This window comes from Nesoenas mayeri (assembly GCF_963082525.1).
Source record: "Nesoenas mayeri genome assembly, chromosome: 15".
In the NCBI taxonomy this organism is placed as follows: Eukaryota; Metazoa; Chordata; class Aves; order Columbiformes; family Columbidae; genus Nesoenas; species Nesoenas mayeri.
The window spans coordinates 13,112,222-13,127,722 of NC_137559.1; the positions used below are offsets into that span (position 1 = coordinate 13,112,222).

General features: G+C 42.8%; 1 protein-coding gene across 8 annotated transcripts in view; it reads right to left on the reverse strand.

Annotated features, from left to right (window-relative positions):
• The window catches only part of NPRL3 (NPR3 like, GATOR1 complex subunit), a 45,311-nt gene that overhangs the window by 21,031 nt on the left and 8,779 nt on the right, over positions 1–15,501 (reverse strand). For 6 of the 8 annotated variants that reach the window (XR_013922895.1, XM_080354340.1, XM_080354339.1 and 3 more), the window contains 5 exons: positions 14,451–14,580; positions 11,040–11,114; positions 8,396–8,549; positions 7,484–7,565; positions 415–552 (listed from right to left, as the gene is read on the reverse strand). Coding sequence is in view for 7 of the 8 variants with exons in the window: in XM_080354335.1 (XP_080210461.1) it covers positions 415–552; positions 7,484–7,565; positions 8,396–8,549; positions 11,040–11,114; positions 14,451–14,580 (579 nt within the window). In the remaining variant the exon portion in view is untranslated. Of the gene's footprint in view, positions 1–414; positions 553–7,483; positions 7,566–8,395; positions 8,550–8,793; positions 9,100–11,039; positions 11,115–14,006; positions 14,363–14,450; positions 14,581–15,501 lie in introns of those variants that run through there. The other 2 variants (XM_080354338.1, XM_080354337.1) reach the window with 2 other exon arrangements.

The window sequence follows — 15,501 nt, forward strand, 5'->3', positions numbered from 1 at the left end:
AAAGGAAGAGTTAGTTATTTTTGCAGGTAAAAAGCTGTAAACATAGAATGCAGGAAATAAGATATCACAGGGCCTGGGCTCTCTTCTAAAAGTAAAATTACTGCTGGGTCAACAGATTAAAATGCACACACGATTCTCTGACTGGAAACAGCGCAGACTTCTCTGGCAGCATCACCTCAGTACAACCACCTGATATTAATGTAAGGGCTGTGGCTTCACAGCGCCACGTGCACAGCAGCATCAGGACACCTGAGCATCAGCTTCGGGGAGCTCTGTCTCAGACCATGCACCCCCCACCGCTACAGTTCAGTGTCACATCGTCCCCCATGCCATGCCAGCACAGACATTTGCAGCATCACGCTTGGAAATGGAGGCAGGACCAGCCAGACCCCAAGGGACAGAGCTTGCTCTTACCTGATGGATTTCAAGCTTCTCTCAATTGCTTCAGGGGGTATAAAGTTTGTGGCAACATAATGGATTTTATGAGGCAGGCAGAAACTCACTTCCAGCCAGTTGTTGATATGTAAACGGACCACCCCTGTGGTGCAGAGACTAAAATAGGAAGAAAATATATACATACAGCGTTTACAATGTATAACAAACCAAAACAGCAGTCCAGATTCACCCCTGCACAGGAATCACATCAGGATGGGAAAAGACTGAACGTGCCCTGTGTATCCCAGACTGGCTGCTGGCTGCCAGGGGTTCCTTCACTTGTACTCACAGAGCATTAGTCCCTACGAGGCTTTGGGGGGATTTTAAAGACTTCACCCCACCGATCTTCTGCTCCCTCTGCTCTTAACTTTGCAGTGGTATCTTACATTAAAAGAGTTTCTTGACGATCTACTGCAAGGCACTGGGAAATTTCCCAGACCAGAGCTGCAAAGGGCAAACGCGAACTGGGCACAATGTTTTCACCTCCAATTTCCATCTTCCTCTCCAAGGAAAAAGAAAAGGAGATGTCTGTACTGGGCAAGAGGTGCTACAAGCAGCACTTTTCTACAGTAAGGGATTCCCTTGGTTCTGCTTAGGTTGTTTGTTGCCTACTAACCTGCCCCTGCTTGTCACATGAAATCACAAATGCGCTCATTAAATGTTTTCTTCACTCTAGGAAACCACAGGGACTAACCTAAGCCTTCAAGCTAACTTCAGACAACGGGACTGGAGTGGAAATGATGGACACCTCAGGAATGAGAATGAAGTCTGACCCTTATGTTCAGCCTGAAAGCAGCTATAAGCCTCTTTCACTGAAAAAAAACAGAAAGCTGGGAGATTAGAGCAATGAACGTCATTCGGGTAGTTTTACAGAAGCCTGGAAGTCTAGGCAACAGATGACATACACCTAGGTAGGTAACTATATTGATTTTAAAGGGGGTAAAGATGGGGCTAAGCCAGCACCACCTCGCAAACCTTCCCAACGCCAGCGGGAAATGCTGGTCTGCAAACAGCTTTGCTGGAGGCCGTGGGACAGAGCAGGGAGGAACAGCAAGGCCCATCTTGTCATGTACACTGAGTTAGGGACACATATAGACTCGCAAAGCAGTCTTAAGCAACTGCTAATCTTGTCTACTGGAGAGCTGAATTTCTCACTATGTCCTTTGATTTTAAACATCATTCCAAAAGAGTGGTTTTTGGCCTAAAAGAAAATTTCAAAGTTTGCACTCTGAAAATTCCAGTCTGAATTTTAAATTTAAGTGTGTTGAGACTTGCAATATGACTTTTGTGCTGGTAACGCCCACAAATTTCCCCTCTACACAAAGCAGATTTAAAAACATGCCAGGAACAGGCCAGGAGCAAATCCATGCCTTGGAAACTCTTTATGTGGCGATTTAAACACTTATAGCTAGCATTCAGTTGTAGGCCACAAACTAACATGCTCTTTTTCAAGCTCATCTGCTTATATGCAAGGTTTAGAGAGACCTGAAAATTCAGTTTTAAAAAAAAACCCAAAACCATTGGGTAGCTTTGGCTGCCCATTTAACTATTCACCAAACCACAACAGAGGGGTGAGAGAGCAACCACGATCCCTCCTGCATGATCAGACTCATCAGGGGAAATCTCACTGCAGACAATGTTTTTCAAAAGCAGAGGCCGTGGTTTTGTTCTCAAATCTTGCACTGACCTCTGAAAAATATTGATTTTTCAAGCTGCAAAGGGAGCAGACACTAAACACGTTTTCCTTTTCTTAAAAGGAACCAGAAGGATGAATCCACCATCTCTGTGGCGCTCATGCCTGAGGCTCCAACCCCTGAAGGAACATGCAAAGCACAGCAAACACCTCCGTTTTCTTGCATTAAATGCTGCAAGTCCAGTAACACGGCTTATCCCACCAAACACGCACCAGATAAAGCTGGATTCTCTCAAAATGCATAAAGCTAAAGCCTGAAGCCGTGGTTACCCACACTACCTACTGGGTCAAATATTCACGAGAGAAAACACAACAATAAATGAAGGGGACAGGTGAGTTAAGAGACTCAGCTAGTGGGGTTGTTCAAACAGGTTATAGAAAAGAAGCAAAGATACATGAAAACGTGAAACACTTGCAGGAATATTTTCCCTATGTAGTTTAACATTCAGGAAACAGAAAAACAGTAACAGTTGGTTCCTTTCATTCTTTGGTCCAAGCGCACCAAGGCAGAAGCTTTAATTACATAATTACACTCTCCGCAGCATAATTTTGTCTACACTGCACTATACAACAATAGGCTAGAATTAAAGACAACAAGAAAACCAGATTTTCAGTTCAGATCTGGATCTTAATTTCATTCGTCTACATTTGCATCCAACTATACAATTTAAAGCCTTCATTATGGCTTTACGTACATGATTTCTCCTTCATCCGCCCCTCCTTGGATGGAAAATAAAACTAATAGAAGTCTCTAATAATTTGACCTGGAATAAGCTACACCCTCCAGCGGCAATGTGTGCAACTGCCCTTAGCCAGCCAACAGAGTTACATAATTTCCCCAACATGTACACAAAGACTCATGCAACATGAAATATAGTAAAGTCACAGAAAGTGAAGTTTGGATCCACATTTGCCTTCATTTTCACAGATTCCCCACAAAGTCACCTGTTCCACAAGCTTTTTACCATGAGCCTCACCAGTCTCCGTGAGCTGGCCCCAAGCGCTTTGGCTGGCGACCAGCGAACCCAGAAGCCACCTGCGAGGGGCAGGAGCAGAACAGCAAAAACCAGCAACAGAACACCAAGACAACAAGTTTTCAAGTCACATTAGGGAGTCACCTCGCTCCAGTTCTACTTTGTTCTTCTTATCCAACTCAAATTGTGGAGCAAACAGCCCGGACCCTCCGGGACGCAGTCTCAGGAGCCCCCGGTAGGAAATTGCCCAAAGAGTCCAAGGTGCAGCAGGTACACCAGGAATTCACAGAATACTCTCTTTTGTTCTTTGCTTCTTCCCTAACTGCTCTTCGCACAGTTTATGGGGATTTTTTTACAGTGTTAGTGCATCCTGAGCTTTAGCACTGAAGCTCTTTTCAGAACGGTTATGTACTAATTAAGGACTGTTTGGTCTTATATGCATGACTTCTCTATCAGTACTAAATTTCATAAGCTGGTTTATCAGACAGTTAACTGGTATCCAGTGACCTTGCTGCAACTTTTCCTTTTTCCCACAGACTTCAAGAAAAACTGAGAAAAATAGCTTTATTCCCCATACTCCAAGCAGCTATTAAACCCTCAAAGACATTCCATTTTATCCCATGAAAACTTAATTTCAGCATTCTGTTTTCAAATCTCTGGTTAGATAACGGATAACTAATGCTGAGGAATACCTGGTGAGGGATTAGGATATAGAGAGGTGATTTCACAGTCTAAAACTGCGACAGGGAGAAGTAAATAGGAAAAAGCTGTTCCATGTCTCTTCCTTGTAAGACCTCTGAGACATCTCATGGTGCTAGAAGGAGCAAAGTTCAAAAGAAACAGAAAGAAACACAGCAACTAGTTAAGCCATGGATCTCCTTATCAGAGGATGCTGTGGTTGTAAAATATTTACTCTGGCTCGCGGGATTGTGGACTAATTCAGGGAAGTGAGATCAGCTGAAGGCTGTTGAATATACAGAAACCACCTCCAGGGCTGCAGGAAGCTGGCAAACATTTTTGGGATAACAATTCTCTTTTGCTCTGTTCTTCTGCTCTGCCCTGAATAGCGACTGGGAGCCACTGACCCAAAATGTGAACCCAGAAGTTGGCCAATATCCCACAGAACTGCCTTTTTTTTCCATAACGATTGGCAAAACAAATACAATTCTACCTCATATTTTACAAGAGCTACGAATCTTACACACACACATCTTATTTTATGTCTATCTTATTTATATCAGAAATCAATAATATATTTTCTTGCTTGGTGAAGCTGAGCTTGTAGCTTTATTTTTGCCAGAGCCTGTGACTACTTAGAACTTTGAAAAGGTTTCACATTTCCTTGTAAAGGACACATTGACCGTCCTTTGATCAAATAACTGTAGTCAGTTTCTATTTTCCAGTACAGCCAAACAAGTCACACCTAATAATTCACTAAATCTCATAAAATTATTCCACTTCTCCCTGAGCTACTGATATTTCAGTCAAATCCCACTAGGTTAAAAATGTATACAGGCTCTTTGTGTATTAAAAAGAATACACAAACAACGCAATCCTCCCCAAAACCCTCCCCATACTTTCACCTTTATTCCAATATAAAGCTAAGAAAAGTTTGCTAAAAACAGACAAGCAGTTAGCTAATATCGAGCTAACATATTACCTGCAGTGGCAGATAGAACTTGGTGAAAGCTGTCTTAATTCCCTAAATTGAATATGGGCTTAAAAGAGACACTGCTAAATTTGTCGGTGCGGTAACACTGGAGGCACCAGCAGCTGGTGTTCCTTGGTCCTGAAGCCATCATGTTTTGTTCCCCACCAATGCTGGAGTTTGGGGACAATACAAAGACTCTCAAATCTATTTTCTGAACTAATCAAAAAGAAACATTATTGTTTGCTTTCTCCATTACAATCAAAAAAGGTCCCAGGAACTCGATGCTGATTGCCTCTAAACTGTCAGTATAATAACACTGCGTCACTATCACAGCAATAGTGGTACAGTCAAGATGACCTGGGTATTGATTCCTGCCTTACAAAATATGGGCACTTCATTCAAAACACAAGGGACATTTTGAACTACAAAGAGATTCATGCACTTGTGGTTTTGTACAAACCAGCTTGATAAAGGACATGTTGGGTCTTGCCTGAAATACCTCAGCACCCTCTACAGGAAACCAAGGGCCAGACAGCACCTCTGGAGCAACCCGGATAATTCAAGAGGTGCCTGGGACTGCAGAACTCAGCAGACACCAGGAAACGCTGCTTGAGCAAATCTCTGCTGGAGAGCTGGGCTCCCATCTGCAATTCAAAGTGCTCTTTTCACTTCACTGAGCTGTTCCCCTATGCCAAAGGCTATGCCAGAAATCTCTGTAAATTTAAAACAGCACATTGTCACTGCAAGCATTTGAGAACTCACCGTTCCCAGCAGTCTTTCCTCCTCTAAAAGAAACAAAGCAAATCTTTCCATCTTTCCTCTTAGGTCATTCTCACTCCTCCATACCCTCTAGGTGGCCCAAATCATTCTTGAAATGTGGTGCCCAAAACTGGATACAGTATTCATCGCAGCAGAGGATTTACAATCTTGAGCAGGACTGGTTTCCATCTTACAGACAAGACTTCTGTTTTATGCATTCTTTTCTGTTTGCTTTTTCTGCAATCCCATGTCACTTGTGACTAACCCTCATTTCATAAACGACCGCACAGACTTCACTTCAGAGCTGTTCCCAATCTGGAATTCTTCATCTTGGAGCTGTAGAATAAAAATCCTATTTCTAGACCATTTCTTCTACCTGACCAAAGAAAAAATTTAATTCCATGCCTGCCCAGCAAGGTGCTGCAGCCCCTTTCACCTGATCTCACTGAAGGCATACAAAGTACATTTCCTATTCTCTCATATGAAGCATTAATGGAAAAATACTGCAGAACACACCTTATTGCCCAGCCAGCAAGGGACGCTGTTACCTGCTCTTCAAATAGAGCTTTCCAACCAAATGCTCGTTTCATATTTTTACCAACAGCTTATTTCTTATATTTGCTTAAGACAACATCATTCAAAAGTGTTAAAATATAACTTCCACCACTTCTCCCTGACTCTCAATGTCTAAATGAGGGAGACTGCCTTATTTTACATCCAGGGGCAGCACCAACGCGTGTTTCTCCGTGGTCAGTCTGTTCCTCCTTGTTTCATGGCAGGGCTGTATTAGCAAACTCCGTGAGCTCGGGCTGTGTGTTCCACAGCCAAGTGCCACAAGATGTCACTGTGTCGCTAAAATGTTTGGGAACAAGAGCAGGGTTTGCCCAGTTACAAGCACATGGCCCCAGAGGAACAGAGAAAAGTCGTAGGTGAAGTTTAATATTAGAATTACAGGCTACATTAAAAGTGCCTTATTTTAAACTTTAGTACAGCTTCTGTAAGAGTGGTATGGAACAATGCACAACATGCCTTCCAAACAGGCTGAAATTCACAGCTCTTGAACGTAAAAAAGAATAGCTTATTAGCAGTATTCTAATTTGCTTTGCAATCTTTAAATTATTTAGGCTCTCAGTGCCTCACCTGATAGGGTTTTGCAATTATTCCCTTTGTACAGGGGGAACTGCGATCTAGGGAGGCTAAAGGGTTTGTCTGATATCACACAATGTGCCCTACAGTCAATCAAGGAACTCAAGAGTAATTTTGCCAAGGCCTGACAAACACCCAAATCGAGGGGCACAACACCTTCCTCCCCACCAAAACCTTCTGTGCTCCTTCGTCAAGGTCCTTCACAAAGCGCATATCCTGAACGGAGGGGTCCGCTCCGCACGAGGAGTCAGCACTGACAAGCTATCAGAGCAGAAATACGCCAGGGGAGGCTGGTGCCAGCTCCTGCTGAAAGGGAACACTAACTCCACACTCCTTTGAAATCCTTGCCAGAACTTTTAATCCAGTCAAGAAACAGCACGTTACATTTTCCATTCTGCTGAAAGTCTCACCGCCTAATCCAAATTCACTGTCCAGACATAAACAGTGTAACCAAATGAAGCCAGGGCAGTATCTGACTTGCCACCAGTGCTGGACACAGCAGCACTTCTACAGTGATACGATATTCATATTATGGCACTCTGCAGCTCTATAATTCACTTGTCATTATATGCCTCTCTGCGAAGGAAGAAAACAATAATTCTTAAAGCTGTGACAGACATCACCAACTTTCAAGAACCAAAGGGAGACCACGTTAAAGATGACTCTAGAAATTCTGCAAACATTTCACTTGACAGCCTTCACATTGCTCGACCTGGCCTGAACCCAAATCCCAGTGAGTCAGCAGCACGAAGATGTGGATAATATCCTAAGAAACAAGGCCAAGAGGTTCCAGTGAGAAACAGCATACTATGAGCTACCACTTACCTGTCATACATCTCTTTAAGATCTCTGGCCAGTTTGCACTTGGGTAGGATGTGATGAAAAGGTGACTGTGGTCCCTCTGTGCCTATGGAAATTTTCAGAACAAGAAAGAAAACAACTGATTTCAAAGCAAAGAGAGTGTTCTCTTCCCCCACTGGATATCAACCAGTATCTTAGGGACAGAACCCATGTATTTTTAATCCAAGATTATTTTTCAAAGCTTTTACAATAACTCGAGCTATGTGTTAAAATAACAATAGTGATGCGTTGCCAACTTCTCCTAAACCTCAACTCAGTAAGCACATGTAACTGTGAATTTGACAAGTGATGATTTTAAGTGTTTTTGTTTTTATACATGTTACTTTCAATTGTTAATGCTTGCAGCAAGATCATGCATCACTGTCAGATAGAGCTCACCTTAAATAGTGCATATATTATAGTAAATTGCTCTGAAGTATAGTCTATAAAAATGCTCTGTAACTATTTGCTAGCCATGGTAACAACTTGTAAGAGTTGTTTCCACACAAGAAGTGTGGTGATGCAGCAGACAGCATTAAAGCACGGGAAACTTGCTTAAGGTTGGGTGAAGCAAGCTACCTATGAGTTCTTCCATCACAGCCTCACAGGCAGACCCAAATGTGATGGCTCAGCGCACATTCCCCAGTGATCACACTGAACTGAGCTAGCAAGGAAAGTAAACAAGCTGCTTCATTTCTAAGGCCAACATCTTTGCACAGGGAAAGTGATCCTGGATGAGGCAAAATGCAGTCAAAAGCTGTTGGAACGCTAAAGAGCACCAAAACTTGTTCATATTGATTCCAGCCACAAAAGAAGTAAGAAGGCACAATCAGTACTTTTCTGAAAGAGTGCTCCTGGACAAACATATTCCTTCACACAGTTAAGCTCAGCACTCACTTTCTGACATGGCAGACACTTCATCCTGAATAGCCAGGATCAGCTTGGCCTCCCTGGTCAGGTATTGGCAGCGACGCTCCTCGTGCTGCAGGACTATGGCAATTCTTCGGGAGAGGTTGTGTAAGCAGTTTATCACGGACGGATCTGCGTTGGCCTACGGGCAACACGGAAAAGAGAGAGTCGGTCATTCAGCCACAATCACATCTATGGAACTACAGTGATGGATAAGTAGTCAAAAGTTATCTTTATTATATATCAAAAGTCAGCCTGTTTGGCAACTGGCAAAAGAAAGGAATTTTCTCTAGCAGCAGCAAAGCAGAAGCTCAGAGATGTCCAAAGGTAAAGAGAAGACTCAGGGATTTCTAAGCTTGTCTATGCACACCAAATGAACACAGCACCTGGAGTACGACACTCCCGTCTGCTTTATTTTTTCCAGTTGTTAATGGGCCTTCTGCTAGCAAAGAGACCAAAGAACTCACTTGCACACAGTGAGAAAGTGTCATACTATTTGGAAAGGGAGAATGTCACAATGTTCAGGTTAAATTCACTGGGAATGTAAGGTCTGCAGCGCCTTTAACACAGCCACCCACTCCATGTTGCTACACTGATGCTTGCCTTATATACTGACAAGACTGTAACTAGGTAAGAATTGCCAGCACATGATCAAGAACTTGATCCCAAACCAGAATGAATTTGGATTTATGCTCTCAAGTATTTCACAAATGTGGGTTATTACTAACACTGCATTTGTGCAAGTCCCAGAATGAAAGTGCTGGAAAAGCCTATCGTGTCAGTACAGCTGACAAGGTGGGGGGACTCGGTGGCTCCAGTCTGAGCCAGCAGCTGCTTCGTGTTTGTTAAGACATTTAAAGGAATTTACAGTTCTAGCAAGTGATAACTTGGCACGCAAACCAGCAAACCATGAGTCATCATTTTTGGATCCCACTGTTCTTGCTGAGTCACGACACGTTGGTAACCCTGAAGCTTAAACACAGCAGGGTGAGTGCTGATTATAGCGTTTGGGACATTGCCCGAGGTCTGCCCACTGCAGATGGGCTCTCAGCGTTATCTCAGAACGCCTCCACCCACCCCCTGCACGGTGCTACATCATGCTAGGAAAAAATGTCCACTTTCCAGAAACCTGACAGTTCTCTATGGAATAAGAGTGTCTCATTTGGCAAATATGATTTGTGCTGCATTACGCACACAACTACATCAGTATCATCCCAATACCAAAATGCAAAAAACCACGTTTCCCTAGGAAAACCACTAGAAATTAGATTCTAGAAAAATGTGGGCCAGATATAGCCTTCATGATACTTCACTGAGCTCTTGCAATATTGTGAATGAAGGAGCATTGGTTTTAGCACTTCTGCTTCCACATGACTCAATGTGCATCAACGTTTGTGTTTGCACGAGCATCGACACACACTGACCTACAACCAAAGCGTGGTGCTTTACCAATACACCAAAACAACAGCATTCTTAAAGGTGATGTCTCTTAACATGCAAAAACTAAAATAAACTGTATCGCAAATTCAGCACTTCCTGACCTAAGAATGTCCCAAAGCACAACATCACTGGATCGCCAGCAGAACTCAGCGAACTATTTCTTGCTTGATTCAGATGGATTGCTGGGAAAATTGCTTTGTATGAAACCTTGCTCCTCAACTCAGGACAAGCCATCCAGACTGTGGCCCTGTCCTTGTTAGTCACCGCGGGGAGGCCAGCAGTAACAAAAGTACTAGTGCATTTCACAAGCAAGGAACTGGATTCTTTCAAATCATTACATTATATCCACTCAAGCAAAAATCAACCATTTCCATAAAGATGGCTATTCCACCTCCTTCTTTCATTTTTAAGTTTCTTCGCATGTATACACGCCACAAAAACAATGTTGGCTCCACAGATGCAGCCTGTGGGTTGGGAAGAGAAAGCCAGAATGCAGAAATCAAATAATACTCAAATATAATGAAATTTCTAGGGTTTTGTACCAGCAAATGAGCCAAGTCAGGATCCCCTAACACGGATACCAATAGAATAAATAGAGTAGACCTGAAAAAAATTCCAAGCAAAAATTACACATTTGCTCCAGGTTCTTGCTGAGCATCCTTTAGAATGCTACAGCTGCTGCCTCCTGGCACTATCCCTTTACAATGATCTCATTGCCAAGAGGAGGCAGTTTTCAACCACTGTCCGTTTAATTAGGAAAAAAAGCCTAGAGGCGCTGGGCAAAGGCACGTCTCTGTTTCATACAGCATGAGTAAGGGCTCCAAACAGTGCTGTCCTGAGCCAGAGTTACCAGCTCACTAATAACGGGAGACACATACAGGACATTCAACTTGGTTCATACCCATGTTGCAAAGTGGTTTCTTGCATGCCTTTGCACTCTGGGTATCTAAAACCAAAACTCCAGAAAATGTCCTGAAGATAAATTTATACTTGTTTTCCACTGGGCTGCAAAACTGTCCCACTTGTCAGTGTCATATTGTACCTTGGTTAGGTTTGTTGTTTCGAATTAAAACATCCCAATGAAATCAGGCACTGGATGTTTTAAAAGAGGTTACTGGCATGTGAGCCCACTGCATTCTATTATACACCTGAAGCACGTCCCACTGTCGGACGGAATGAAGACAGTCCTTACCCTCAGTGCAAACACCACATTGAAGAGAATCATAGTAGGCATCTCTCTCTTCGGTGAGGGATCAGTTTTGGATACCTGAAAAATATATTTTGTGTTAGTTGGAGCCACTAATGAGGTAAAAAAAGGAAAACCAGAAAAAAAAAAAAAAAAGAGAAAAGCCTAAGTGAGTCAAATAACAAGTTTGCTGAGAAAAGAGAGCAGACAAATCAAATTATACCATGAAATTTGACTTGTAAAAACTAACACTATGGGTTTTTTTAATTAAAGTGTCCTATTTACTTGACAACACTGCCTTTTCTGAGCTGTGAAGACTTAAACCAAAGCATTTCGGTCACGACCACAGAAATGAGTATCAGAGAAGAGAGCAGTTTTATTAGGTGTCTTTACTACTGCATTTTAGCATCATTAGGGACCGTAGGTTTAAATTCCTTAGCATATTGTCAACTAAAGAGAAGTCCATAGATTTCTCATCCTAGGCAACAAATTCCTTTCCTTTCCTTTCCTTTCCTTTCCTTTCCTTTCCTTTCCTTTCCTTTCCTTTCCTTTCCTTTCCTTTCCTTTCCTTTCCTTTCCTTTCCTTTCCTTTCCTTTCCTCTCCTCTCCTCTCCTCTCCTTTCCTTATCCCCATTTGGATTGTGTCATGTTACAAACTGTTGCTTTTATCAGAACAAACAAATGCTCTAGAACTGCTGTACTAAAATAAAAGGTGTGCTTTTTCCTTCCTGCAGGATTTTGAACACATTCTCCCACTCCGTCCATTCTTTCTGCAGCAAAGAGCTTCAGCCCTAATGCAGGTACAGACTTTCTGGTGGGGTGGAACAGTGGAAGCCAAGACGAGCAAGTTGAATTTGCACACCTGAGACTAACAACTGGGAATGGAGCGAGCGTCACCACAAGATGGAGCACAAAATCCAGAGGACACCCCTGCCACCCCCAGAGCTGAACCCCCACCCAAACTCAAGTGAAAACAGCTACATCACCCAGCGAACCTCATATTCAGTCCCTACCCAACACATGTACATATGTAGCTAAGGGAGAGTCTGAGATGGGGCAAACACAGAGAAGCTGATAAAAGCCACATCCACGCTTCCTGGCAGGTCCTGAGCATCAGCACCAAACTGCTCAGCAGTGAACTCCAAAATCTGAGTGTTTATGCTCAGCAGTCTTAAAAATTAGAGAAACTAAAAGAAGCGATACATACTTTCTTTTTTTTTCTAAAGTGTAAGTGAAGTTCTAACAAAAAGACGGTGATGAGAGGGCGGTAAAGTCAATTTACTGTGTTTATTTATTCTGGAGTTAGAGGTTCCAGGATGCCTTATGATCTTCAATAAAGACTCAAAAGCATTTCCAAGTGTAGGGACTGATCTTGTTCCTTCCTTAAAATCAAAGAGACTACCACCATTTACATTAATTGGGATGCAGGATAGATTTAGCATCATCTCCTGTGCAGAAAACAAAGAAGAAATTACTAAACTGGAAAAGAAAATGCTGAAGGAATTTGAAGAATTCAGAATATTGCTACATAAAAGGTGGTCTGGCACACAGGATTAAATATTCGTGCTCTTGTAACTCCTGAATCTCATCTGAGTAAGAATTTGCTGAGCTGTCCTGTGGATTAACTTGCTGCAGTGTGAACTCTGAAGAAACCCAAACCAGAGACTGTCGGGCTGCTCTGGTCACTGCTTCTGCTCCACGGGAAAGAAGCTCCATCCAGGTTCCTCCGAACTGCAGAGGAGTCCCAGATTTAGACTCAAATCAACAGGCAGAGATGGCTGCCACGTCTAGAAGATTCTGGACACTATTACCAGGGTGATAAGACACACACAAAAAGGAGATCCTACAAGAAGTAATAAAAAGTGTTTAAAGCACTTTATAACTGTATTTATTTACCCAGATGCAATTTTATTTAGATCAACAGAAAATGATGAGATATTTTACACAACTAGGATAAAACTGACAGGAAAGTGGAGAGAATGTATAATAACGATAATATATGGTGCAAAAATGCAAATACAATTTTTCAGCGTAATTTACACCACATTTAGGAAGTTGTGCCTTTCAGACGAGATTAACAAAATAAAGGAATCTGATACTGTGAGAGAACACGCCACTGCTGTCAGAGCCCTGAGAGCACCAGAAGTCTGAATGGTCCCCCCCACAAACCCCAGCCCATGACCATGAGCCCCGTTTAAGCTTAGCCCTGGAGCCCCATTCCAGCTCAGTCCAGGGCCTGCAAGTGTGCCTGTCTCAGCCCTGTCTCCTGGATGCACGTTTGATCCACGTCATCATAGACAGCTTGTCTCCCGCATGGACCCTTGTCCTGCAGTCCTGTCTCTGGTCCTGTCTCCTTCTGCTCCTGGCCAGGGTCGCTATGTGGACCCTGGGCCTGATGATGGACTTGTACAGCTTGGGGATACTTGAATTCTGGCTTCCAAAGCAGTTTAAACACTTGAGGACTGAATCTCGGTGATCCTCCATCACATTTCTTGTAGACTCACAATTGAGTTTCAAAAGCAGAACACTAGTATCTTCCGATCCTTAAAGCAGTCTGGTCCTCTAAATATCAAGCAGCAGTTGCCAACAAGCTGCTTGCACCTCTAATTATAGATAGAAAGGATGATAAAATTGGCAAGCAGATTTTTTTTCCTGAGAAATGAATTACTTAGACAATTTGATGAAAAAAGAGACCAAAGCAATTCAGTGACTGAGGTCAGTGTTGGATTCAGAAATTAGCAAACCCTAGTTCATTCTTACAGTCTATCAATAAGGGGGAATGAGACAGGGAATATTTTGCACACAGAAGTGTGTAAATTCTTTCCTAGACTTCAGCAGGGCCTTTTCCATAGCCTAGGTGGCAACTGCTTTCATTCCAAGCAGCTAAAACACAGACCACAGAGTAAAGTCTCAATGCAAACAGCAGCCTGACTTTGTCCACAAGAAAATTTTAGACTTCTTTCAACATCCTACCTATTCCAGCTGGGCCATGTGAATCAACTTGAGCAGCAGAAAGAGTTGAAATCCAAACAAAGCTGGTGTGGCTTCTATAATCACATTTGTGAAGGTGTGGGGTAGATTTTTGTTTGTTTGTCTCGCGTTTTTTTAACTGCCATACTGATTAGAGGTGTTAAAGAGCTGACTTGGCAATAACTAACAGGGAGAAACAGCTTTTTGAGCTGGACTGCTTAGTATTACTCCTCTTTATCCACACTGCTTTTCTACAGTAACCAGCAGGGGGTTTCTGAGAATCACTGACACAGCTCCCTCAGTTTGCCACTCACTGTATTTATCTGGAACTAAGTAAAAGACAGCTTTGAGCATCCATAAGTAAAAACAGGATATATTTTCTAAGTTTCCTAACTAAGCCAGGCAGTTTGTCAAGAAGGCAGGTCCCGAGTGGACCTCATACCATACCTGCCCAAGGGCATGCTGAAGCAACGTGGGATGGCCAACAAAGCGAACATTGTCAATCTTCAGTTCAAACTTTTTGCCACACATATCTGACTTGGTAGCCAAAATTGTTGCCAGGATGACATCCGAAAACCTTAAGGAGCAGAAAGAGAAGTTACTACAATTTTCAAAAAGCATGCCCCCAGAATATTCCTCCAAATACAGATATATTTAACTTAGAAGTTTTTAATTAAAGTTGTGTCTAGATTGCTGTACCTAGAGTAGCACCAATTACGGAAAATTAAGAACCCTTAATTACATCTCTCAGATCATCACAATTATAAAACAGGAAGCATTCATGACAAAGACTGCAGGGTCATGCTTATTTAATTACATGCTCAGCAAAATACACTGGAAAGATTAGATGCGGTTCGCTTAAATATAAAACCAGCTAGAGTTAGCCATTGCCTGGATTTAGCTGCAGGTTAATGAACTTACTAAGCAACTACATATCAACACAGCCTGTCAACTCAAGCACAACAGAGATCTTTAAGCCACCCAGTATGGCAGAGGGGAAGGCAAGAAAGAGCTGATTCAATTAGAAAAAAACCATACATCCAATGCTTGTGCCCCCTGTCCCAAATCTCATCTGTGAGATTCAAAGTTACTGAGCAGACCACAGCACCCTTCTGAGAGCTGCCTGGCCTCACCTGGGCCTTCTCATCTGACAAACCAAACTAAGACAACCTCATGAGAGTGCAGGCCCTTCCCAGTGCTGCCCACGGAGTTACTGGGTTGCTCTGGTTCAGTGGTGGGACCAGGGCAGCTGTGAGACAGGAGGGCAAGCATCTACAAGGAGTCTGCCCTGGAAAAGACAGCTATCGCTACAAAAATGGTAAGAATCCAGTGTGACACAAGAGGAATTCTACAACTGCTCTTTCCGATGGCCTTGTGACATTGGTCTGGCCTCTACAAACACTTGCTTTCCTCAGGAAAGTGGAGTTCAAATCCTCAGGGAAGAGGGACTCAGCTGCTGGAGGGAACAACTCCTTCTAGAATAGGAGAGGTGCAAGGT